The sequence below is a fragment of the Marmota flaviventris genome, chromosome 19 (genome assembly GCF_047511675.1).
Source record: "Marmota flaviventris isolate mMarFla1 chromosome 19, mMarFla1.hap1, whole genome shotgun sequence".
NCBI lineage: Eukaryota > Metazoa > Chordata > Mammalia > Rodentia > Sciuridae > Marmota > Marmota flaviventris.
The window spans coordinates 31,762,638-31,789,021 of NC_092516.1; the positions used below are offsets into that span (position 1 = coordinate 31,762,638).

The following is a 26,384-nucleotide window of genomic DNA, read 5'->3' on the forward strand; positions in this document are numbered from 1 at the left end:
GGGTCCCGCAGCCACAACAGCAGCCTCTGGGCCCGGGGTCTCTGCCGCGCATCGCCGCGAGCCCCGAAACTCATTCGCTCATCCCCAAAGGGGTCTTAGCGTCCTCCGCCTGAACTTCGGGGTCCCCTCTAGGCGGCTCGGAGGTATAACTCGATGCAAGTTCTCGAGGAGCAAGTGGGGAAGGCAGGCCAGAGCTGGATGGAGAAGGACCTCCGTCTGTCCCTGAAGAGGGGTTGGGGGTGGGACCGATCCCTTTACCTCCCCTTCTTTGCCAAGCGGACCCAGTCTGGTTTGGTTGTTGGCTTCCTTTGCCACTGCCCCGTGTGCACTCCGTCGATGACTCCTCGCCATCTCCACCTCCTTTATCATGCCAAGGCCAGGCTAACCTGCGGGAACAGAGCTCTGTCGCCGTCCAGCAAGCCCTTTTCACCTCAGCTGCTGGAGTATATAAATAAATAAGACGACCAGCCTCCACCAGCAGGCCGGAATAGGAAGCCTTGGAGAAAAGGCCACCAATCGGCCTACCAGACCGAAGTACGGGTTTGCCAGAGGCCTATTTGACATATTGAAGCTATTTGAGATTGAGATAAACAGTTCTGTTAAACTCAGAAACAGCAGCTACCGGTTATGGTACACTTGGGCTGATGTTAGGTCATTATCCCCACAAACCTAGAAAGCAGGTATTGTTTCCCTATTTTTGCCATGCCAGCAGCTACATAGAATAAGCACCAAAAACAGCATGTTTGAACTCTGGCCTACTCCAACCAGAGCCAGGGCCGCTAACTACCCCCATGAAGGACAATGGAACAAAACTGGAGGCTTTAAAAAAAAAAAGACACAAGCTGGAAATTATATCCAAGGTGTAATTTTATAACATGAATGAAATACAAATACAAGCTAAAAATATATATAGGCTAAACTTTTCTAAAAGCAGAGTGAATGAGAAATGTCAGCAAATAAAAAATTACAGTACTTATTTTCTTGTTGATATGTAAATTGCATTATCTGAAATCATTTAGTCTTGGATTAAACATTGATTCCTTCACACAGTCATATTGTAAGGGAGTTCTGACTTGATACTGTACTACAAATGTTAGGGACAGGTGTCGGTTTGCTAGTTCCAGCAGGGAGGGAGTGACAGGAGGCAGTTCCTATGAAACCCAAAATGCCCAATCCTTTCTCCAGTTATCCAAATCCAAGGTATCCCTCCTCAGACAATGCTGGTCTTACATTGCTAAATGTCTGTTCATTATTTCCCTCAATTTTAGAACTTAGCTCTTTTCTAAATTTATTGGTTTTTATATTAATATTTGTGTAACCTTTTTAAAATATCTTTCAAGAGCAATTTTTGAGACAGATCTTTATTTTCCTTATTTAGTTTTATGTGGTGCTGAGGACCAAAAGCAGTGCCTCACACATGCTACACAAGCACTCTACCACTGAGCCACAATCCCAGCCCTTATATTAACTTATTAGTAGTGATCAACACCTTTTACATTATCTCACGTAACTTTCATGATATTGTGTACACAAGGAAACCAGAGGTTCACTTTCCAAATAAAATCTCAAATGTGTATATAATTCCAGTCATTGCTTTGACTGCTACTCTAGCCTGTAATCCTCTTATTAACAGTTTGATTTTATTAAGTGAAATGCACCCCTTGGCTATTATTGATATCAGTGCCTGGCAATTTTACTACTGAAGAATGAGGTTACATTTTCAGACATGAGAATTCCATTGTACTTTGCCGACTCCCTCAAGGCCTGCTTTGAACTACTCTTAAACCTGCTTGGCAGGACTAGGGGTGTAGCTCAGTGGGAAGCATATGGAAAGCAAGAATCTGGATTCAAACACTGGGAAAGCGGGTGGCTGCTCAATTGTCTACATACAATTTCATAGGGTAAGGCTTTTCTGTAAGGAGCCCCCTTATTCATTACCTTGAAAATGCCATATTCCATGTGTAAGTCTGACATGCTATAACTTTTGCTTATTCTCTGATCCTGTTCCAGTATACCCTGACCTTTATGGTCTATCTGTATCCTTTTCAATGCCTAAAATCAAATTTGCTTGTTACCTGTTTTGCTCCACAGCTTTAACCAGAAGCAATTAACTTGGTTAAGGGCATGTATCCATCAGCAAGTTCTAGTTAGCAGGAAAACTTAAGAACAAAACATGGAACACTGAGAAACGGAAATGTGCAACTAGCTGATGAAACAGGGATATCACAGAAGGATTGGGAGTTTTGAATTAATAACCTGACACTGCCGGAATTATGTAAGCCTGTGTCAAGGAAGGGCTTTGATTAGCTCCTTAAAAACATCTCCAGATATTCTCTCCTAGGATCCCTGAGCTCTGGGAGTCTTGGGATCAGCTGCAAACACAGCACTGAATCACTGGAGGAAGTGAAAGGCTATCAAAGAAAACTGCTGAGCTCTGAGATGTATCTGATAGCATGCTTACCTTCTCTACACCTCAGTTACTCTATAAGAAGCCAGCTCCCTTGCAGAATTATGGTGAGAATTGTTTGAATACGTACATATTACGTAAATGCACATGTAAGTTAAGTAGAGCAACAGAAGAAAAGATAAACTGGATGACCTTCCATATATTTCTTCTCTTCCCTCCCGCTTCAAGACCATAAAAGACTAAACAAACTCAAATTATATTGGACTAATTAAACATCTGCTTGGAAAGGCAAGTTACTCATACTCTAGGACTATTTTGGCTTCTTGTTTTTTAAAATGTATTTTACTTACAAAGAAAAAATACTCTTTCTAGTTCTAAAACATGAAACTATTTACTCTCATTTCCTCTCATTTTATGTACTAATAACATCCCAACTGAACAGCCCTTTAAATCCTAAATATTCAGCTGGGTTATAGAGGTCTGTGGAAAAGCAAGTTTTGTATCCATACAAGACAGGCTGATACACTTTTGTTTAGAGCAAGTTTCAGGAAAGAAGAAAGTTGCAGTCAGGAAGGTGATTCCAAGACTTTTGAATGCTTCTGGCGGAGGCCTTCAGATTTTGTTTGAAACAGATTCTCAGAATATTAAGCACACCTTTATTCAAGTAGAAGTACAAAAGCACATTCCTAAACCAAATGCATACATGTGATTTACATTTTATGCTATTTAGGTATTACTTAATCCTCTGTAACATAGTCACCAGAGATGACTATTGGTCTCTATAAGTAAGGGTATACATATTTGATAGAAAAAAAAACATGCATTTTTCAGTTGCTTTTACATTTAGATCATTATATATCAATTTCATTTAGATCCCTACCTTGCCCTGATGAGATTCTAAGCTTGCTGATGGCAAAGAAGCAAAATATAGTGGCAGAACTGGACTAGAGGTTAGCCACTAAAGGCTTATAGAGCAATTTATTTTTATATATTTGTTAAGGATCTCTAGTGAATATTATAACATCTGAACAATGAAAGCCTCAACTGCTGGACTGACAACTAGAATTTTAAGTAACACTTGTTTTATTCACAAGGTGTTATGAAACTTAAGACGGAAAAACAATAAAATGCTTTGACCACATCTAAAAAATTATGAACTCTTTAGGTATATGACAGTGACCCAGAACTCTGGAGACAATATCTGTAATCAGTTTTATCAAATAAAAATCTATGTTCTTTTATAGGGCCTGTAGATTCTATTAAAATACAAAAATATAAGCCAGTGCCATGGCTATAGTTCCAACTACTTAGGAGGCTGAGGCAGGAGGCTTGCTTGAGTCCAGGAGTTCAAGGCCAGCCTGGGCAACAAAGTGAGATCCTCTCTCAAAAGAAAATAAAAATGATGACACACAAATAATTATACACAAAGGCCCCACACTTCAAATACTATCCTGGATTGAAGGGGGTGGGGGATACAAACAGATAAAGTAATCCTAATGGTTAAATTTTTACTAAGAACAGACCTGCCATACTCTTGAAATAGTCTCTAGAGATATTACATAACATCTTTGTTGGAAGGCTGTATTCCCTTATGAAGATTTCTGATTTTTTTTTTTTTTTATGTTCTTTATGTTTGCCCTATCAAAAGCAGACCTGAGCATTTTGCTGGCCTTCAACAGAGGCATATAAAAGAATTCTAAACTTAGACATGCAGAACAGGCACTGAATGAATGTAGCTAGGCTACCAGGAGTCTGATTGGCTCCCTGATGTCCTTAGCATCTCTTTTGGAGAGCTGTGGATGCAGACAAGGCAGCTAAAAACTTGGATGTCACCTGAAAATGTTTAGCTGCCTGCCACAAACTCAGGGAGATTAAATCCCCCATACTTATAGATTGGCTGCATATTGATATCCAATTTTCTTAAAAGACAATGCTTTGTTTTAGGAAAGAAGATACCAGACTAGCAACATCAAAATAGGAATAGCATACCAGCTGATTAAAAGCTTAAAACTAAGAAACCATCATCTGAAGGTGCTTATTTCAGAAAAACCAAAGGTTATGTCTGTAAAGTTCCTCAGAAAAACGCAGCCAGAGTCTGTTGTGGAGGGAACTTGGGCCCAGAACAGCAAAAAAGTTAACTGAGCTACTTTCCAGAAGTTGGAGTGTTTTAACAATTGTGGTGTATTGTGTTAACAATATCTTAGAAAAGCTGTGAATAAACAACCATTTCTGGAAAAATAAAAATGTGTATAGACCATGTTAAAATACAAAATAGCTTAAATGAATTCTATAAATAAAATATACATAACTATTTAGATCTCCTATTAAATTCAAGAATGCCATGAGAAATCAGGACTGCATTTATCAAGTTCAGTCTAGCTTCTGTAATGGAAAAGATTGGAACTAAATACTAATAATTTCATATACAAATAATAACAACTTTATCTCCCATACTTTGATGTTGGTTGGCTAAAGCCTGAAATACAGTGGCAAATTTCTCTGTCTGCATTGTATTAGGTTCTCATCTGGTACAAATGTTCTTATGACAAAGACTGGATGAATATCTATAGAAGTATCTGCCATGTTTACTACACTCAAAAGACTTCTCTTGGTATAGATTCTTTAATACTGAATGTTGGGTTATGAGTGAATTTCTTCACACACATACACATTTATTACATTGACAGCTTTTCTGCATGGCATGAATCTGATACTGACCCAGGGTAGTCTGACTAATGAATTCTTCACATTAATTACAGTAATGGAATTTTATTCTAGTATGATTTCCCCAATTGTGACTAAGGTATGAAAATAGTGTAAATAATTTACCACATTCTCACTGGTATGGACATGCAAGAGCCAATTAAGAGTTTAAACATTAAAAGCTTTCCAACATTTGTCATCGTCAAAGGGTTTCTCTGTGGTGAGAATCTCTCATGCTGAATAAGGGTCAGGCTACGAGTGAAAGCTTGGCCACATTCAATACGTACACGACTTCTCCCTGGTGTGAACTCTCAGATGTCAAATGAGGCCTGAACATGACTAAATGTCTTCCCACGTTCATCGCATTCATAAGGTTTCTCTTTGGTATGAATTCTTTGATGTTGAACAACGTGTGCTCTCTGACTGAAGTTCTTTTCCCATGCATCGCAATCAAAGACTTTTTCTCTGGTGAGAACCTCTTGTTGCAGGGTAAGATCTGAGCTATGACTGAAACTTTCCTCATAATCATTACATTCATATGCTTTCTCTTTTCTGTGTATTTTGTGATGCTGAATAAGGCATGAGGTTTGACTGAAAGCTTTTCCACATTCATTGCATTCATGTGGTTTCTCTCCTGTGTGAATTCGTTGATGCTGAATTAGATGTGAATTCAATCTGAAGTCTTTTCCACATTCACTACATGTATAGGGCTTTTCTCTGAAACGAATTCCTTGATGTTTAACATAAGTCAACCCACATTCATCATACTCATAGGATTTCTCTGGATGATGGACCCTCTGATGTTCAACTAGATATGAAGTATGACAGAAGTCTCTGCCACAAATAGTACACTTACAGGGCATGTCTCTGTGAATTCTCTGATGTTGAGTAAGGTGTACACTACGACTGAAGACTCTTTCACAACTGCCACATTTATAAGATTTGCCTTTGGTGTGACTCTTCTTATGCGGAATTACTTCTGAGCTCTGACTACAGGATTTATCAGATGTTTCGCAGGATTTATCAGACACTTCACATTTATAGGATTTTTCTCTAGTGTGTATTCTTTTATGTCGACTAAGACTTGAGCTCTGACTGAAAGATTTTTCACATTCTTTACATTTGTAAGGTTTCTCTCTAGTATGGATTCTCTGATGTCTAGTAAGGGCTGAGCTCTGATGGAAGATTTTCCCACAAGCATCACATTTGTAGGATTTCTCAGTGGTAGGAATGCTTTCCCATTTACTAAGGTGGGAGAGATCCATTAAGCTTTCTTTATTTTCACTACTCTGAAAATTCTGCGTCAGGTTAATGTGTTCATGTTTACCAGCAGCTGAGTCCTGGCTGAAGTTCATGTCGTACTTATTATCATCAATATTCTGTATTCTAAGAACTCTCTGATCTGCATCAAGGGTAGGGTCCAGACTGAAGCTTTTTTCGGGTTCATTACATTCACTGTTCTTCTCATTGGTGAAGGTTTTCTTGCTGATTGTTATTTGCCTAAACTCTCTCTCCAGAAAAAGAAATTTCCTTAGGATTTCCTGAAGTCTTTCTAATCTGTCCTCAGATTTATATACTTCTCTAGTCTCAGGAACTTGAGCAATATCTTGTTTGAGTCTTCCTACTCTCACTTTGTATGAATGTACTTCTTCCGAAATTCTCTGCTTAGCAATCAACAGCTTGTTCTCTTCTCTGGTCTCTCCATCTGATACAATACATAAATAGAAAATGCAAATGTAATCTGTAGTACCCTGTGCTTAACGAGAACTCAGAAGGAAGAAACTAAATGATGTAATATCTACAAGGATGAGAAGTTTATTTACTCTAAAAAAAAACAGGCACAAAATCTCAATAGCAGACATAAGGGCATGAACAAGAGCAGTCAGGTAGGACCCAAAAGGATAAGGGAATTGTAGGAATAGATAGAATATCCAACAGAGTAAGAAGATAATCAGTTAAGGTTTTTCAAAGGAGGTAATAATAAAATTCTTCCAAAAGAATTTTAGATAAGCAACTTGAATGGGACCTAGCACAACTTGTGCATAAGGGGCTAAACAAATACAAAGGGTCAATTGAAACTACAAGGAAAGGCAGGAACTCTGCCTAGCATGCATGAGGCCCTGAGTTCAATTCCCAGCAAACCCCCCCACATCAAAAAGAGAGGCAGGAGCTCTCCACTCTGGGACAGGCAGAGCTCTTTGTTTTGAGTACCAATGCAGCCACAACATGGCTCAACACGTGGACTTCACTTCCCTACTAATTCCATCTGATTGATTCTGCCTTACTCACCTGAGCAGTCATCTTTTAAGACTTCTCTATTCTTAATGTCCAGATCAAAGACTTGTTGATTTTGTTCCAGCTGGGAGATCCCATCAGGCTTGGAAATTGGAAATCCTGCTCATAGAGAAGGAAATGGGATGTGGCAATTTACCCCCAGATGCTAAACCAGCCACTTTTTCTTTTAACTCGTGATTAATAGAGAAAAGGTAAGTTCTGAGAAGACATTAGTTAGAAAAGCCTGGAAAGTAAGGAAGGCAAAGATCTGCCACAAGGAGCACAGATTTGTGCTCCAGAAAGAGGTATGTTAAGGGTAAGTTGATAATTTCTGAGCAACAATATTCATTTAAACCCTCTTCAGACAAGGGAATTTGTGCATGGGGGTGAACCTGTCATCATAGAAGTTATCATTACCATTATCTGTGACCTAAAGATCAATCTTTGTATTAGACTTGGTTTACAAGTATCAGATGGAGGTCATCAAAACATCATTTTGCTGACTGGAGAAAGGTGAAACCCAAGCACCTGCTGCTGCCTAGTGAGCTAAATTGTAACAACAGAATAAACAAAGATTAGCTATTCAAAGGACCAATCTCAGGAAACAATTAGAAGATGCTCAATAAGGAGCACCAAGACACAAAAAGGAAGAATTACTTCTTTAGCAAAGTAGGGTAACCATAGGTTAAAATAATCCATATTTCAAAATGACTAGAAGAGAATGAATTTCCTAACACATAAAAATGATTAATATTTGAAAAGATGGAAAGGCTTATTTTCCTGACATTACATAAATGTACCCAAGATATACAAATATTACAACTCAATTTTCTTAAAAATAAAGGAAAAAAACAATTCCAGTGCATATGAGGGAAATAAAAATATCCTTACCCATTAGAATTACTATACATTATTCTTTATCCAACAAGCATTTATGAAGTGCCCCTTATAGAGAGAGAATGTAGGGGATGGAGAACCCACGTAAAAGGTCCATTCCCTGAAAGTTCTCAAGAACCTCACACTCCAACTGCAGAGACAGCTATAAACAACTAACTACAATACCATACAATGAGAAAAAATACAATAAAAGTGCATTCAAACATAAAATGGTCTTCTATAGCTTGCATAATGGTTTAAGATCTCTTTCAATGCTAAAACAACAAACAGTCTGCTTCTAAGGGAACAGAACTTTGATAGTATCAAAAAAAAAAAAAAAGGCTGTTTTTATATGTGCTGGCCTGGCAAATGTCTAGTAGCACACATGCAAGGTCTTGCTCAAGCCCTCGTCTCTACAAAACTTATTATTTGTTCCCCTTATCTTGACATGCCACCGTATAATATTGTTTATAGATTTTTTTTTTTTTTTTTTTTTTTTTGGTACCAGGGATTGAACCAAGGAGCACTTAACTATTGAGCCACATCCTCAGCCTATTTATTTATTTATTTTTGAGGCAAGGTCTTGCTTCATTGCTTGGGGTCTCCTTAAGTTGCTGAGGCTGGCTCTGAACTTGTGATCCTCCTGCCTCAGCCTCCCAAGGTGCTGGAATTTAAAGGCGTGTGTACCTGGCTACATTCTTAAAAATTGGTTTCAGGCATTATTATCCTCACTTGATTTATACTTTTTTTTTTCAATATTTTTTAATATTGTACCTTTATTTAATATTGTACCTTTATTTATCTTTATGTGGTGCTAAGGATTAAACCCAGGGCCTCACACATGCTAGGCAAGCGCTCTACCACTGAGCCACAACCCCAGCGCAATTTATAAACTCTTTGATAGCAGGGACCATGTTATCTTGCAATTCTTTTGATTAAGAAGCAACACCTATCTTATCCCAACTTTGTATCCATGTATCAACATATGAATAGCTACCAACTTATATAAAAATGGCACTGGGCCTGGAAAATATCATGAACAACAGCTGCCCTTTAAGACCCCATATAAGAGCCTATGAGCAAAGAAATCAAAACAGAGCCATGAAAGGCACTTACTGTTTCTGAATTCCAGCTGAGGATTAATAAGAATCAGTTCTTTTGGACTCAGTTAATTAAGCTCTTTCACATCAAATAAAATAGTTTTGCTGGGATGAGAATGTAGCCCAGTGGTAGAGCACTTGACTACAATTCACAAGGCCCTGGGTTTGCTCTCCAGCATCCCTCCCTCAAAAGAGAAAGATATGAAAGCTTAAGTCAAGGTGTGCAGAGAGGAACAAATATTGTATTCAGAATTCTTATTTTTCCCTGCTAGGGACTAAACTCAGAGCTGCAAACACATGCTAGGCAAGTGCTATACCACTGAGCTACATCCCAAGCCCAGTCCTCCTTGGAATTTTAATAACATAATTTGTAACATTTAACTTTGAGGTAATTATTAAGGTGTTTCTCAGTATCTAATAACCGAAACACATTTTGGTTATTTACTCTACAGTTACATTTAAAATACAAATGCACAATAAAAGGATGTTTTCATGTGGGATGAAGTTAATCTGATTTTTTTTGTTGTTGTTGTAGGGGGATGGAATCCAGGGGCACTTCATCACTGAGCCACATACCCAGCCCTTATTTGTATGTTTTGAAAAGAACTGACTGTATTAATCCCAAATTGGAATTCAGAAACAGTCTTGCTGAGTTGCTTAGGGTCTTGTTAAGTTTCTGAGGCTGGCTTTGAATCTGCAATCCTCCTGCCTCTGTATCCTGAGCTGCTGGGAACACAGGCATGTGCCATGCACCCTGTAAGGTATCTGATTTTCGACTCATGTTTAAGGTAATATAAGAATGTAAAGTTATTACGTCCATCTACAACTAAAAATATTTTTTAAAAAACTACAGAAGAGAAAAATAGTTTGAGATTGATTATACTTATATAGTTGACTTTTAGTCTAAGTATTAAGGTTTTCTAAGAACTCAGTAGGTATAAAGTACCAGGCCAGGAGCTTTACAAGTTTTCATTCATTTAACACTCACCATAATCTTATGAGACAGAAACTATTATTTTTCTCGCTGAACAAATGGAAATACTAAGATTCTGAGAAGTCTAAGTGACTTCCCCAAGTCAAAATAAGTGATGAAGAAAGCTAAGATTCAAACTCAGTGTTATTTCAGAATCTGGCTTTTAGATGCCAAGATTACAGGTGCAGGCCTATAATCCCAGCAACTCAAGACACTGAAGCAGGAGGATCACAAGTTTGAAGTCAGCCTCAGCAATTTAGTGAAGCCCTAAGCAACTTAGTAAGAGCCTGTATTAAAATTTTAAAAGGGCTGGGGACTTAGCTCAGTGGTAAAGCACTCCTGGGTTCAATCCCTGATATCTGCTACACCAGCAAAAAAAAAAAAAACTGTCTTTTAAACATTCTACTAGAAAAAAATAATAATTGTGCTAGGCACAGTGGCAGAGACCTGTAATCCCAGGCACTTGGGAGGCTAAAGCAAGAAGAGTACAAGTTCAAGGCTAGCCCCAGCAATTTAGCAAGACCCTGGTCTCAAAATAAAAAAAATAAAAAGGACTGGGGATATAGCTCAGCAGGGTAAAGCACCCCTGGGCTTAATCCCCAGTACCCAAAAGGAAAGGAGGAAACAATTGTGAAGTGAAACCCATCCCTCCCTCAAAAATACATATGGAAAAACAAACAAACAGAAGACCACCATATTTACAGTAGAGAAAAAGGTAAAACTTAAAAAAAAAAAAAAAAAGAGGGGGTGGTAATTAGAATAAAACATGGAGAGCCAAGATCCTAAGATTTTGGAATCAAAGAAATTTTAACTAAAAGGGGATCTACAAGATCATTTCATCTTAATGACACACAAATCTCTTATAATAAAAATTCAAACTCCTAGGCAAAAGTCTAACCAATGTCCAATTTGAGAAATTCCACTATAAAAAAATAATTTGAGTATGTTCCTAAATTTTTATTTGGATTAGTAAATCTCTTCTATAGCTCATATCACTTGCTGTGCTTTCCAAAAAACTGAAATAACTAGTATAAACCAGATACTTATACACATTTAAAATATACAATTTAATTTATATAATTTAATCCTCAGCATAACCCAGAAAAGTAGACATTATTTTTCATGTTTTATAGATGAAGAAACCAAGTGTGGATTAAATAATTTGCTCAACATATCACAGTTGGTAAACAGAATCAATGTTTGGTTCCACAATCCATAGTTTGTTCATCTATCAATGCCTGTCACAGAAAGCATTAATGGTAGGTTTTCTTGCCAATGACCTGAATGCCTTTTTCTACAATTTTAACTTGAAACACTATGCTTTCTTTTTTTTTCTTTATATATATATTTTTAGTTGTTGATGGACCTTTATTTAATTTCTTTGTATGTGGTGCTGAGAATCAAACCCAGTGCCTCACACATGCTACGCAATCACTCTACCACTGAGCTACAACCCCAGCCCCAAAACACTATGCTTTCTAACCATGCACTTGCTTTAAATTTTTTTCCTATTTAAAATTATAACTCGGGCTCAGTGGTAGAGCGCTCGCCTAGCACGTGGGAGGCACTGGGTTCGATCCTCAGCACCACATAAAAATAAATAAATAAAATAAAGGTATTGTGTCCAACTACAGGTAAAAAAATATATTTTTTTTTTAAAAATAAATTATTTATACTTTTATTTAAAGTATAACTCAATTTTCTATTCAAACCTTTTTACCTTTTTCATTTGAGAGTTTTTAAATGAGATTTATTCTAAACTGCCTTTAAAAATAACATTTAGAATTTACCTTATTATTTGGCTTATTGCTCTTACCAGTGTTGTGCTAAGACTTCAGCCATCTGGAATCTTCATGTTTTTCTTCTTGATCCTTAATAAATATGCAAATAAAATCTTTCCTCAGCAATAGCATTCTTTTGTAGACACCTATTGTGCTGAAATGAATCCCTATATGGCTTTGTCTCTTGAATGCATATTCTTTCTGGTTCTGAACTATACAAATTGGCCTGTTTATCTAATTTATCACAGCTATTTTGAGGTTTCCTTGCCATTCAAATCAGACAACGATTAAAAATACAAAAAAAAAAAAAGAATGCCATATGTGTTTGAATTTATTGACCTAATGGCCTGAAACACCAAAAAGAACATAGGCACTAGGCATGGTGGTGCATGCCTATAATCCCCGTGGCTGGGGAGGCTGATGCAGGAAGACCACAAGTTCAAAACCTGCCTCAGCAATTTAGCGAGACCCTGTCTCCAAATAAAATATTTTAAAGAGCTGGGAATGTGGCTCAGTGGTTAAGCGTCCCCCAGGGCTTTAAACCCTGGTACCAGGAAAAAAAAGAGCATAGGCTTGAGACAGAACTGTGTCCCAAGCCCATCACTGATCCTGCAAAAATCACTTAACTTTCCTTGGCCTCACTTTTCTCAGATATAAAGTAAGGATAATATCCTCTATAAACAGGATTACGCTAAGGTCTAAATGAGAGATATATATAAAATACCTAGTAACACATTGTCTGCTCAGTAAATGGTAAATAGCCATGACAGTAAAAGACATTCTGTGCAAAATTACTGTTGTCCTCCATGGCATCAAGTTCAAAAAGCAACTGGTATGTACAAAACATTCAAGATCTATAGACTTATTTATCTTCATCAAAAATTCTGACAAGAATGTTTCTAACACCATTATCTAACAGGGCATCTACCATGACCCAAGTGGAATGCAATCCTGCCCTTTCTGGGCCTGAATCTCTAGCACTCACTCACAGGTCACCTCTCTTTGGGTACAATCCTTAAACCATTTATTCATTCACTTCAACAGAACATGCTTCTTTTTAAATTTGATAATAAGAATATTTTCTTCTTTTTTACTCAGTCATTTATAGTTTATATATTTACTATCTAGTAGAAGCACATAACCAAAGGACCAAAGTTCTGATGACTGTGTCAAATATAGTTCAGAGCTACTGCCAGAGGTAAGAGAGATAAACTAGACAGTGACACTGCTAAATCAGTGAATAATCATAAAGTCTTTATATGTTACAACCCTAAACAGTAAGTAAAATTAATAAATATATAACTTTTAATTTCGAATGTGCTGAACCCACAAATATGAAAATTACTTCTCAGGGACCGTAAAAATAATTGCTAAGGAGATGCTACTGACTTGGTCACAAAAGCAGGTTGAGTAAGAGGGTTTCTTGTTGTGTGTCTGGTGCTGTCAGTGTGCATGCATGCACTGTGTGTGCAGAAACGAAAGAGGAAATGGGATGAAGTTCAGCTTCATGGCATATTGTGCTATATGACTGCAATAAACTGCTACAAAGTTTCTTTACTCCAAAAAATAGACAGGTTAACTGTTGGAAATTCTGTAATTATTAGGTAAAATTAACAGTTTACAATTATGTATATCACTTTACAATTTACAAACGTATTAAATATACATTCTTTTTGATGCCCTGAAATAGATTTAACTCTTTGGCCCTCCCACTTCCCCTCCATTAAAAATAGTTCTAAGGAGTTGGGCAATGTGGTGCACACCTGTAATCCGAGCACTCTGGGAAGCTGAGGCAGGATTGCAAATTCAAGGCCAGCCTCAGCAAATTAGCAAAGCCTTGTCTCAAAATAAAAACTAAAAAGGACAGGAAATGTAGCCTAGAGGTAAAGTGTCCCCAGGTTCAATCCCCCATACAAAAAAAGAGAATAGTTCTAAGGAACAAAGGAATACTTAATCAGCAAAGCTAATATAAATACATCAATCTATATAGTGCCACAAAGAATCAAGGGGAAGAAGGCAGGCCCTTGAAGGAGAAAATTATGTTAAAAATGAAGAAAGACAAAGGTTCACAAAAGTGTGAGGCAACACGAGGGGCAGGTCATGTTTACTACAGCAAAGGGGCTACACAGAGCACATATTCCACACTCTAAAACCACAGGAAAAGACCATAACTGAAGAGATGGGGTTGAACTTTTTAGTTTCTCAGAACATATGCAAATGACCACCAAGCATGGTTTCTAAATGAACTAGGTTCAAAAATCCATCTGTTTGCAAAGAAAGGGTTTCTTTTGCCCCTTATATTAGAAATTTAACAAAGCTCATTTGAAGAACTGCAATTTTACATAGTGGTGGCATTCCGGGAAGCATCTAATCCAATTAATCAAGTTTATTATCTTACAATCCTGGAAAAGGAGTTTCCGAGCAGGGCCGAGCACTACCGATGGAAATCCGATACTTGGGCCACCATCTCTTGGAGATTCCTGCTGTAAGAACTGCAAGTGTTTCTCCAGAGAAAGCACTTGCCTGGGTATGACTCAGGGCTGGGCAGGAATTCACACAATGAATCCGGGTGATGGGAAGGCGAAGAAGTATGCCTATAAAGATCAAAGAGCCAGGAATGGAAAACACACTAAAAACTTTCCCAGTGGGCAGACTGCCACCCCACAGGTAAGAAGGCCTCTTGAATCCTGTGTGTAATCTGGGAAATAAAGAAATGTGCTAGATGCCACCACCCAAACAGGCAAAGCAAAAGGAAAAAAGAGAGAGAGAAAAGAAAAAAAGCTATGAGTAAATAAATGTGTATATACACACACACAAAGTACAAAAGAAGACTGGGAAATAAGGAACCATGCTCATCAAGGAGACTGCCAACAACTCCCCACTGATGCCCCTCAACAGTACTATAAGGCTGCCTAATCCTCACTCCTACTACACCACTCAAAATGACAAAAGAAAGACAGTTAAATTATCCCACTAAGGTGGGGTAAACATCTAAGACTTCTGTTGCCCTGGGTGTGGTTACTTGGGATTACCATCTAGGTGACTCACTGGAATGAATTTATAGTGAGTCATGCTTTTAAGCAAAGTCTCTTAAATTTGCCTGACTAGAGATGAATTGACTACTCAACAAAAAGGAGAAGACAGAAGAGATGAGAAAAAAGGTAATGGGAGGCAAGATCGCTGAGGTACTCTGAAAGTCATAAAACTATATGCCTTTTATTTACATGAAATATGGACTCACTGCAAGTCTTCAAGCAGAAAAGTGACTTGATTTGATTTATATTTTTAAAGGGTTACTCAGGATGCTGTGATAAGAATAAACTGAAGGTATGTAGAAACAGGGAAACTCTTTCGAAATTATGCAGTACTCCAGGGAGGCCTAATGGTGGCTTGCACAAGGGAGTACCTGTGAAGGCAGTTAACAGTGGCTAAATTTGGATACACTATAAACAGTTAACAGGTTGGATATAAAGTATCAGAAAGAGAGGAGCTGAGGTCTTGGCCCTGGTAGGGAGATGGAACCCAGGACCTTGCACATGCTGGGCAAGAGCACTACTACTGAAATACTTCCCCAGCCCTAGTCTATCTTTTAGAAAGGTACTTCTTCCTATGAAAATGAGAAAAATCTCAGGTATGGGGACACTGAAATACCAAAAGCAAAGAGTCTAGTTGGGGGTTGGGAGGCTGCTCTAGAATCTCTCACAAAAAAAGAAAAAGAAAGATAAGGTGAGAACTTAAGCAAAGCACAAGCAAGTTTCTCTTTGCTAACAGGCAATAAAAAGTCTCATGAAACATGAACTGGGGATAAGAAGCAGAATGTCTCCTCTTGACACCCCAAAGGAATCTTAATTACCATCCCTCAGGAGCCAACCTTAAAAATAGAAAATTCAAAAGTTATAAGAACTGAAATCTGCCAGGCACAGTAGTGCATGCCTTGTAATCCCAGTTACTCAGAGGCCTGAGGCAAGAGGATCTCAGGGTCAAGGCCAGCTTCCACTACTTAGTGAGACCCTGAGCAATTTAGTAAGACCCTGTCTCTAGCCAGGCACGGTGGCACACGCCTGTAATCTCAGGTCTGGGGAGGCTGAGGCAGGAGGATCGCAGGTTCAAAGCCAGTCTTAGCAATTTAGCAAGGTGTAAGCAACCTAGTGAGACCCTGACTCAAAATAAAAAATAAAAGGGTTAGGGATGTGGCTCAGTGGTTAAGCACCCTTGGGTTCAATCCCTGGTGCCCACCCGCCTGGGGGAAAAAAAAAAAGTCAGTTTCTAAAAAACTTAAAAGGACTAGGGATGTAGCTCAGTGGTAAAGCCCCCCTGAGTTCAATTCCCCAGGGGGAAAAAAACCCTGAAATCTGAGCCACACCCTACTGACCTTCTCAGAAACCTCATATATCCTCAGAAACAGATAAATTGAGAAATAAGAAAGACAGTCCTTACCCAGTGAGACCACGTTCTCATAATTCTCTAACATCACTTCTCTGTAGAGGTCCCTCTGAACAGGGTCCAGGCATCCCCATTCCTCTCGAGTAAGGTGCACAGCCACATCCTCGAATGTCACAAACTCCTGAAATAACACATTCTGGCTGCTCTGGGGAATGAGGCCACTGTAGCACCATGGCCAGAAAATGAGGATGATGACAGAGAGGGCATCCAGTGTGTATTTACATTGGGGAGGAGGGAGAACAGATTAGAACCTAGGGAATAAATCCCATAACCCTTAAATATCGAGTAAGTGGCCACCATAGGACCAGGGTCAAAGAAGGTCTGCTCAGGTATTGGGGAGATGGAAAAGTGTTTTGTGTAAAGTGCAGATCTCTGAAGAGGACCAGTTCCCAAACTGGGGGTCTGCTATTGAAAAAAAAAATTCTAGGCAAGGATCAATGGATGGGATGAGGGAGTAGTCACACTCATATCAGCAGCAAGAGCCCCTGAGGAAAAGCAGAGGGTTCCTCAGCTCACCTGGTACCTGGCTGTCAGCAGCACAGCTGCCTGGTCTCCTGGGCTTCCCTCGTGGGGAAGAGCAGGCACCTGGGGAACAGGTGGAGCTGAGGGAGGAGAAAGGAGCCAAGAGTGAGAGCAGCCCCTCCCCAGGGCTCCCTTTCAGAAGAGGCCTCTCTAGCCCAAGGGGTGTCAGTGGGACCTCCTTTACATCTATATTCTAGTAAAACCAATGAACATTTATCAAGCAATGGGTGTGTCTACTCTGCTCCTGCACAGTACTTCATGCCCTACTCACACATGTTTAGACCTGTGATACAGGATTTTATTAAAAATCCTCCTATTTTACTTTAACCCCTTGACATGATATTGCTCTCACAGAAGAACAGCATTATACCTGTTCTATAGATGGGCAAAGCAAAGCATAAAGACTTGTAGTGACTTATCCAGGGCCAAGGTTATTTAAAATACTTCTGACACTTTACCAGACACTGCTCTATAAATTCCATTAAGCCTCTCTCTTTTGTGAATGGGCACTGTCTCTGCAACCAGTGTGTTAGGCTCCCAGGAACAAGGAATGGCCCTCTTTCTTCACAATCCTTTCCGCACTCCCACAATGCCCCACAGCACCCTACACCCTATGGTGCAATCTATGTTGCAACACACAAGTGTTTCAGGCACTGAAGCTGGCCACAGCAATCTAAGACATAATTCTCAAAAAACAAAGGAAAAAAAAAAAAAGTCTTGACTATCTATAGATAACAATATGACTCTACAGTCAATATATAACACATATGCATTCAAACAGGCATTGTGCTCAACCAAGGAATTAAGTTAGATTAGTCACAAACACTGCAGCTGCAACAGAAAGGCAAGTGGCAAAGCAAGTAAAGTGAATAGGGGAAGGGAAAGGTCCTGGATCTAAGAGGAAGTGAGAGCCAAGCAAGGATTGTGAGATATGGCAAAAGCAGCAAATCTTAGAAATTATTTTGGATGTATTAAGTGGGATGAAGTGAAGGTTGTCTGAAAGACAAACACCCAGAACAGAATGAATGACTACCACTCTGCTTATTAAAGAAAGATGAGCTGAGCACAGTGGTGCATGCCTGTAATCCCAGTGACTCAGGAGGCTAAGGCAGGAGGATTGGCAAATTCCAGGCCAACCTCAGCAACTTAATGAGATCCTTCAACTCAGTGAAACCTAGCAATTTAGGAGACCCTGTCTCGAAATAAAAAGTAAAATGGATTAGGGATGTAGCTCAGTGGTAAAGCATCCCTGGGTTCAATCCCCAATACTAAAAAGGAGAGATAGAAAGAAGAAAAAAGAAAGAAGAATAATTTTTAACCAAGAGGTCCAAACTAGGAATGATCTGAGCCACATCTGTCCCTTCCAGTCCTCCCTCTAGGGGATAATTCTTATTCAAGTTCCTGGCCTCATCCTGGCAGGCCCAGGAGACTCTCTACACTCCCATTCTCCTGGTTATAAATGCTATCTCTGCCTTACCCCCAGTGAGTCCCTGTTCCATGTCGGTGTCCTGCAGGAACTGAGGTTCTGGGGGAAAACACTCAGACTGTGTCTCCAAAGGCTGAAACTGGACCCTTGGTGATCCTGCTGCTTCCTGGGCCGATATTTCCTCCATCCCTGTTCTGGAGGACAATAACCATCACTGCAGGGTGAGATTAGGAGAAATTATTGCAATACATTAAAACAACAAATCGATTTATATCCTCTAGACTTAGCAAAGTATCTTACACACTGTAGGTACTCAATAAAAACTAGTTAACAACGATTACCCACTCCAAATAAACAACACAAAGAAAAACAGATATTACTCAGTTTCAGATGCTTAAGATCCAAATCATTAGGTCCTGGTTCATAGATGTATTTGAAATCCACTAAATCTGAACTTATAGGATTTCATTAAGAAAAACAATATATACTACAAGCGAATGTTGTAAAGCTTCCTGTAGAGAGTTTAAAGAATTAAATGTACAACCTTGTTTTGGAGTCTCAAATTCGTACTCAGCGAAACATGCTCGTTGTGATTACTCATTGTTTTCTAAAGGAGGCCCCTTAGGAACAATTTTGGTAACGACGACAGCCCACTTGAATTACTGAACGGGACTAAAGAATAATAAAACTCCACTTTTGGGGTCAGACCCTTCGTCCGACTGGGTGGGCAGTCTGAGAGGAACATACAGAAGACCTGAGACTCAAAGAGGTTTAACTAGTGTCCTTCAAACCCAAGGACGCCACAGGGTTACGTCCTCCTTCCACAACCCGGTGTAAAGGCCCTCGCCAGGCTCCTAGCTTGGTGCGCAAAAGGCCTCGCCTAATGCTGCCCTCCTCCCGCTTCCCTTTTAGGTGAAAACAGAATCCCAAAAAAGGCGAAGCGGGCCATACGGACCCCGCTCACACCAAGGCACGGACACCGAGTTCTGACCGCGGGGCCCTCAGTCCGCGCCGGGCTTCCGGGAGAACCAGGACCGACGAGAAACAGGCCCCCGCGCGCTCCTAGAGACGGGAACAGCCTTCAGTCCCGGCCGGGGCCGCCTCCTCCTCCTGGGGAAGCGAAACAACGGGCCGCTCCCACGGCGACGCGAGAACGGCTTCCGGGGAACTCACCCGAGCAGAGAGGCGGACCTAACGACAGTCCCGTCACGAACACCCTCGTTCGCTTAGCCGCGCCAGCCTTTCCGGGACCGCTCTAGACAACCCGGAGGCGGGCGCTTCTCGTTTTCACTTCCGGCGGCGAAAGAAAGGCCCCGGATGAGAGCCCCGGATGGTGCCGTTGGATGAGGTCCTGCATAAGGGAGTGGGTACTCTAGTAAGGGCCATAACCCTCTCTCATATGGTTTTTCTTCGTCCTTCTGCGGTCGCACTCACCTGATGGGCACTTTTAGCCATCACACCACCTATGACTGCGACAGACGTTGGGAAAGCGCCCCCCACCGGCCCTTCTCAGACGCCAGCCGACCCTTCAGACTCCCCGCAGGGAGGTGGCCGGCCCTAGTAGGCCCGTCACCCTGAGGAACAATGACTGAGCTATGGTCATAGTAGGGAGCTAGCAGAAGGGTGCCTCCGCCGAGTGGCGCCTCTGCGAAAGGAGGACCACCAAATCCTGGGATCGTCTGAAATTTGTGGACCTTGGGTAATGTGGGGGTGGGGAGCCTTGTGTAAGTTGAAATGGAAATGAGACTGAGGAAGGCAGTTGGGTTTCTGGTGCAAAGCCTCAGCCATGCAGAAACAGGGATGGGTATAAGGTAGTGCCTTACCTGGGCAGGCGGAGAGCTGGGACACGAACCCATAGGCCATTGCGTCCCCATGGTATTCTTGGATCTTAAGACCTCTTAACAGAATCAAAACTAAAAAAAGTGATTTGGAAGAAACTTTAAACATTATCTATAGTAAGTCAAATGCTATCCTTTACTGTTACTTGTCATTTCAAATTAAGAAAAATCTGAAATGTGCAGCATCCTGTATGCTTTTTTTTAATATATTTTTTTAGTTGTCAGTGGACCTTTATTTTATTTTTATGTGGTGCTAAGGATCAAACCCAGGGCCTCACACATACTAGGCAAGTGCTCTACCACTGAGCCACAACCCCAGTCCCTCTGTATGCTTTTTAAACTGCATCAACTTCTGAGAGATTTTGCCGTCTTTGTCTTTCCTCCTTGGGTATCATTGATCTAGGCCAACTTCATACTGTGACACAGTCCTTTAATCTCTAATATCCTGGCACAATGGAGTCAGGATCAGAGACAGATGATACACTGCTTAGTTTATTGCTTGCTGGCCAGCTCCAGTTGGAAACTGTGTCTTCTGTTAAACAGAAATATACTCTTGGGTGATGTCTAACTATTGTTCCTATTGACAGTCCCTGGGACAACAGATGACACATGAATTTCTCCCTTTTATAACAGCTGTTTTAATATTCTAGGGTAGCTGTAGTTTTGGATTTCTTTACTGAGTTGCCATTTCTCCACTTCAAAGTGCCTCACACTGTAAGCAGAGAGGCAGAAGAGATGAGCAAACTGAAAGTGATGTACATACAGTGTTTCCAAGTTTTAGCAGATTCAGGCAGTTTTTTCCAATGAAAGGACCACAGGAGACACCCATTCAAGAGTCCCCTTCCCTCCAATAGCCGTTGAGCCCTAACAGAGCAGGGTTCTCTAAGAAACAGTAGCTATCATTTTGCTTTTGAGTCTTTCAACACTTCTTCAGATGACACAGGTGGAAACAACCAACTCATAAAATTTATGATTTTTAGCACTATGTTGCTTTACAGTGCAACTATTCCCAAGGGATTGAGCACTTCATTAATTTTTACCATAAGCCCCCTATTGCACTTATCATGGATAGGCACAAAAGAAGTAGAATATTACACCTCTATACTTTTGTAGTTTGAGATAAAAAAAACTAAGCTAGTCAGGTAAAGTGGCACATGCCTATAATCTCAGCTACTGGGGAAGCTAAGGCAGGAGGATCACTGTTGAGAGCCACAGCGGAAGGGGCCCCAGCAAACTTCCAGCTGCCAGCTGATGATTGGCTCACAGTGGCCCCAGCAAACTTCTACTAGCTGCCAACTGATTGGCTCCTCTGCGGTGATGCTCATTGGGTTGTTTCCCTGCCCTTTCAGACCACAGAGCTGCTCATTGGGGGACTTTTTTTGGCTCTGCCCACGCGACCCAATGGGCCTCAAGAGCAGGAGGAGGTGGGGAGGTTGAGAGGCTTGTGGGCCGTTGGTGGTGGCAGTTGGGCTCTGAGGGTTTTTCCTGAAGAGCTGTGTGGTGCAGTGTGTGTGTGTTCTAAAAATAAAGTTCATTTCTTTTGACAAGTGGCTCCTGAATTGTGCCCAGCCAGACTGCAGCAATCACAAACCCAAGGCCAGCCTGGGCAATTTAGCAAGACCGTGCGTGTCTCAAAATAAAAAGGTCTGGGAATGTAGCTCAGTTGTAGAACACTTGCCAAGCGTGTTTAAAGACCTCAATTCAGTGCCAGGGCAGGGGAGCTAAGATAAATTGCTGAGGAAACATGGGGTAACTAGGGCAGTTTGGAACAGCTGGAGAAAAGGTTTGAGTTGGAATCTGAACAAAGCAATAAACTGTTGCTGGGCACAAGGTGGCACACTCCTGTAATCCCAGGAGACTGAGGCTGGAGTTGTGGGACAGACAACTGGGACACGAGGTTAAGGGAATACTTCATTAAGAGGCCCATTTTCAAGAAGTAATTTGCCTGCAGCCTTGCCTAGCTTAAATGGACAGGTTATGTCACATTCCTCAGCAAACTGTTATCTGTAGGAGAAATGCAGGCCCACAATAATGTTGATAAGAGGAACCCAAGTTACCCTGGGGGGGGGGGGTGACTTATGTGTGCCCTTTCATAGACCAGATTCTGAAAATCAGGGAGATAAGAATAATTCATCCTAACCATCTATAAGAATTTATGGTTAAGAATTCAATTAGAAGTGGTATGGGCCACAGTGAGCCAGAGTTGGCATGGCAGAGGGGACTTGAAAGTCTGGTGTCATCCTGCTATTAGTCAAAAGTCAGACCTGCATGGGACTCTCTGGAAAGTTTCTCTGGGTTCCCCAGTTAAACTGGAATACAGGAGAGTCACGCTGTCCCTCTTCTCCCCAAGAGGAAAAACTCTCCCTTGAGAGTGTCCCCTTTACCCTTTTCCTATCCCTTCAATAAACTCATGCCTTTTACTCTTTGTGATATGTCTGAAATCTTTCGGACTTGATCACAAGAATTGAGGTTTGAAGGTTGGGGGAATCTTTGTGCTACCTCAGTTTCCCAGATGGCACCAGCTCTGTAAAGGAGGATTGCAAGTTCAAGGGCAGCCTCAGCAACTTAGGGCCCTATCTCAAAATAAAAAGGGCTGGGGATACAACTCAACACCCCTTGGGGTCAATCCCCAGAACCAAAAAAATAAAAGTAGCAAACTGCTATTTTAACCAGATCCCTGGAGAAGTGCTAAGAGGAGAAGAAGTGTATTAAAGACTGGCACTCTTGGGAAGTGATGGAAACTTTAAGAGGTGAGGCCTAGTGGGAGGAAGTTAGCTGGCTGGGGCTTGTTCTCCTAGGGGATATTGAGATCCTCACCTCCAACACTTTCTTCTCTCTCTTTGCTTCCCTGTTGCCATGGGATGAGTAACTTCCTTTGCCACCTGCCATGGTGTGCTGCCTCACCACAGGCCCCAAAACAACAGGGCCAGCTAATCACGGACTGAAAACTTTGAAACTCAGCCAAAATAAAATTTTCCTCCTTTAAAAATTATCTCAGGTTATCTTGTTACAGTAATGCAAAGCTAACACTATAATAATAAATCTACGACATAAATCAACTATTTGAAAATAGTGTCCGCGCAACTGGCAACACATAATCATGGCCCCAAAGAGAAGCAGCCACTTCAATTTGTGAAACCATTTATCCTTGATCTTCTTTTACCTATACTCTTGCATCAGAGCCTCAGCCATACACACTATTATTATTGACCGATAATAATTATAACTATTAACAATTACTGCCATCAACAAGAAAAATATAAGTATCTGTGAAATATAAATATCTGTGAAGGCAAGTTTCCCTGTCCTCAAAGCAGGCAAGCTGAACAGAGATCCCCCAAGCCAGAATTTAGTACCAAAGTGAAAGACCCACCGATTCCCTGTCCAAGAAAGACGCACGAGGCACTGGCTGCAAAAGCAAGAGGCGATTTATTGATACACAGGCGCCTGCGGGTGCCCAGCGAAACCTCAGCCGGAGCTTCGGTGAACTGGCACACCAGGCTTTGGGGTACAGATCTTTTATAGGGTACAGTGGTCAGTTTCCCTCCTAGCACAGTAACAGGTATCTCATTGGCTCTTTTGAATCCAGCATATAGGTCACTTAAAGGGTAAACTTGTTTTTCACTATAGGTTCCTGGAAAAACCACATAAAAAAACATTTGTTATTCATTGTATGGTTTTTCATTGTATGATCCCGTTTGCCCAATCGTGCTGGTTCCTTTCCCAACCATCCTGTCCTTTCTTAATCGGTTACACTTAACTGATTTTCTGAAAAATACATCTGACGTCTGTGCAGGTGTGGAAGCAAGCCCTGGTGATTTATTACTGGGCCTAAAGTTATTGGGCTGGGGTCTTTCAAAAGAAGTCCAGAAATCGGATGCAAAGTCCTCCCAAGATCCTAGAGAGGATCTCGAGCTCAGTGCAATTCCGCAAGGTGGGTGCTAACGCATATCCGGTTATAGCACTATTTCTTTCCTCTGGGTTCTTGTGACCTGAGGGTCCGGGTTGCTTGCATCAGCCCCTTTTTCGTCCCAGCACTCCAGATTTCTCCAGGGGTTACCTTGAAATGTGGTCGGGGCCAACGGGCGGGGCAAAGGTTGAGGTGTCCCCCGTGCCCCTGGCCACCCATGATGTGGTTGGAGAAGGGTCCTCACACGTGTCCTGACTCCCCACCTTGGCCCCAGAAGCCCCTGCTCCCTTCGGGGACACACTGGATCCTGGCCAGAAGGGTGCAAAGTTTGGATAAGGGGCTGGGGTGAGATGTTTCGGAGACCAGATAGAGGAGTCTGCACACCCTTCTGGGGCCCACTTGCTCGTGGTTTCCCCCGCTGTGGGGTTGAAGCCAGAATTAGGAAGTCAGTATAGATAGGTAAATCGAGTCAGGTCGGATCAAAGAGGCCAATTTTGATGGAGTCTGGGAAGTTGGCGACTGTCCCCAGAGGGATTGAAATGTTAATTCCTTCAGAGCCCTTCCTCCACCCTTATCAGGAACCTGCCCCAGCTCCAACCTGTTGTCAAGGTAACCTGTCCCAGGAATTGCCCCTTTTGTTGTTAACAAGTCCTAGGCTACTCCATCCTGCCCTTTCCCCTTCAGCCCACTTTTTTCCCCACCTTTGGGCCCTCCCACTGAGCATTCCTGGGCCTAGTGACATACACAGGAAGGAGAACAAAGGAAGCCCAGGGCATATAAAAAGGGCAGAACACCTGCTTCTTGGGATACCAGGATACCAGCTATGGCCCCCTTCTCCCTCCTGGGAAGAGTCTGTTACCCCTTTTTAAATAAACCCTGCTTTATATGCTTGCCTCAGCATGCTTCTCTAATGTTCAAACTTCAACAGGTGGGGAAACAGGACTCATCACCGATAACTGGCAGTATCAGCGACTTGGATGAAATCACCCTAATTTCTGGAGTTCCATAGGACCCCAGTTTTTTTTAAGTACCCAGGTTTATTACATATCAAAAGTGTTGTACATCATCAGTTCCTCCCAGAACCCACGACCACTAATGGTGATTACAGGATGAAGCCTATTGAATTAAAAAACGTTTTGGATGCAATAGGAAAGATTGTGCGTATAAAACCATTTTCCTGTCAGTTTTAGGGCTTTGTGAGGCTTTTAAACAAGAAACTGTAGACCATAGGTGGATTTTTTCAGTTATGGGGGGATAACTCTTCAACTTAACAAAGGTTCCTAGTGAAGGGGGTTTGTATAGAATGTGAGTTGGGCCATTAGGAGTCTGGTTACCAGGGTGGTCTTGGGTGAAAACTGTAAGCCCACCAGGTCTGAAATTTTCCCTAAATAAAATAAGCTATGTTAAAGGCTCTTCAATTTTGAAATTTAATGATAGACTGAACTTCACTGTGAAAAATTCAGCTAGCTAAAACCTAATGCCCACCTCCATTTCTTGTTGTGCCACTAGCATGTGAAAGATGTTTCTTTTACTGAGAGCTACTAAATGAGAGAGGACCAAATAAAAACTTCATTATACAGGTCAGTGCTAAGTAGACCAGAAGTAAGCAATAAATGAATTGTATAGAATACACTGTAAACAGATCAATGAAATCTTAGAATTTGCTGGAGCAATAGGTTTATTACACAGGGAAATGTGTCTTTTAAATAATACTGTTTTCTTTCTCATTGGATCTTTCATAAATAACCTTGCATTTGTAATATAGTGAAATCTCTTTCACTTATATAAGACATGCCCTTGCAAGAATTGAAATAGCAGGCCTAGAATGAACTTTATACTTTCTACCAGTGAGCAAAAAAACATTGATACTGTATCCATTTGAACAAATATTTTTTAAATGTCAACTGCTTTATGAAGAACCATGTTAAATGTTATGTTAAAAATAAAAATTTTATTTTCTGTTTTTTATACTGGGGATTGAGTTCATGAGTACTTTACCACTGAATTATATCACCAGCCATTTTTCAGTTTTTACTTTGAGACAGGGTCTCTAATTTGCTGAGTCTGGCCTAGAACTTGGGATCCTCCTGCTTCAGCCTCATGGGTCATTGGCAGTACAAAAGAACACTAC

The 26,384-nt window shown here is 40.9% G+C and overlaps 1 protein-coding gene across 8 annotated transcripts; it reads right to left on the reverse strand.

Moving 5' to 3' along the window:
* Positions 1–3,040: 3,040 nt before the first annotated feature.
* Znf655 (zinc finger protein 655) lies at positions 3,041–19,759 on the reverse strand. Of its 8 annotated transcripts, none has more exons than XM_027953270.2 (6): positions 19,679–19,759; positions 18,557–18,719; positions 17,074–17,159; positions 16,552–16,678; positions 7,400–7,504; positions 3,041–6,815 (listed from the first exon to the last, which is right to left on the reverse strand). In XM_027953270.2, the coding sequence occupies exons 2-6, from the start codon at positions 18,690–18,692 to the stop codon at positions 5,422–5,424; spliced, it is 1,848 nt and encodes a 615-aa protein (XP_027809071.2). In that variant the 5' UTR covers positions 18,693–18,719; positions 19,679–19,759; the 3' UTR covers positions 3,041–5,421. The 8 variants fall into 8 exon arrangements, with proteins under 8 accessions (XP_027809071.2, XP_071461382.1, XP_071461381.1 ...); XM_071605281.1 differs by lacking the exon at positions 19,679–19,759 and adding an exon at positions 19,497–19,671 and having other exon boundaries at positions 18,557–18,699; XM_071605280.1 differs by lacking the exon at positions 19,679–19,759 and adding an exon at positions 19,497–19,671.
* Positions 19,760–26,384: the final 6,625 nt, after the last annotated feature.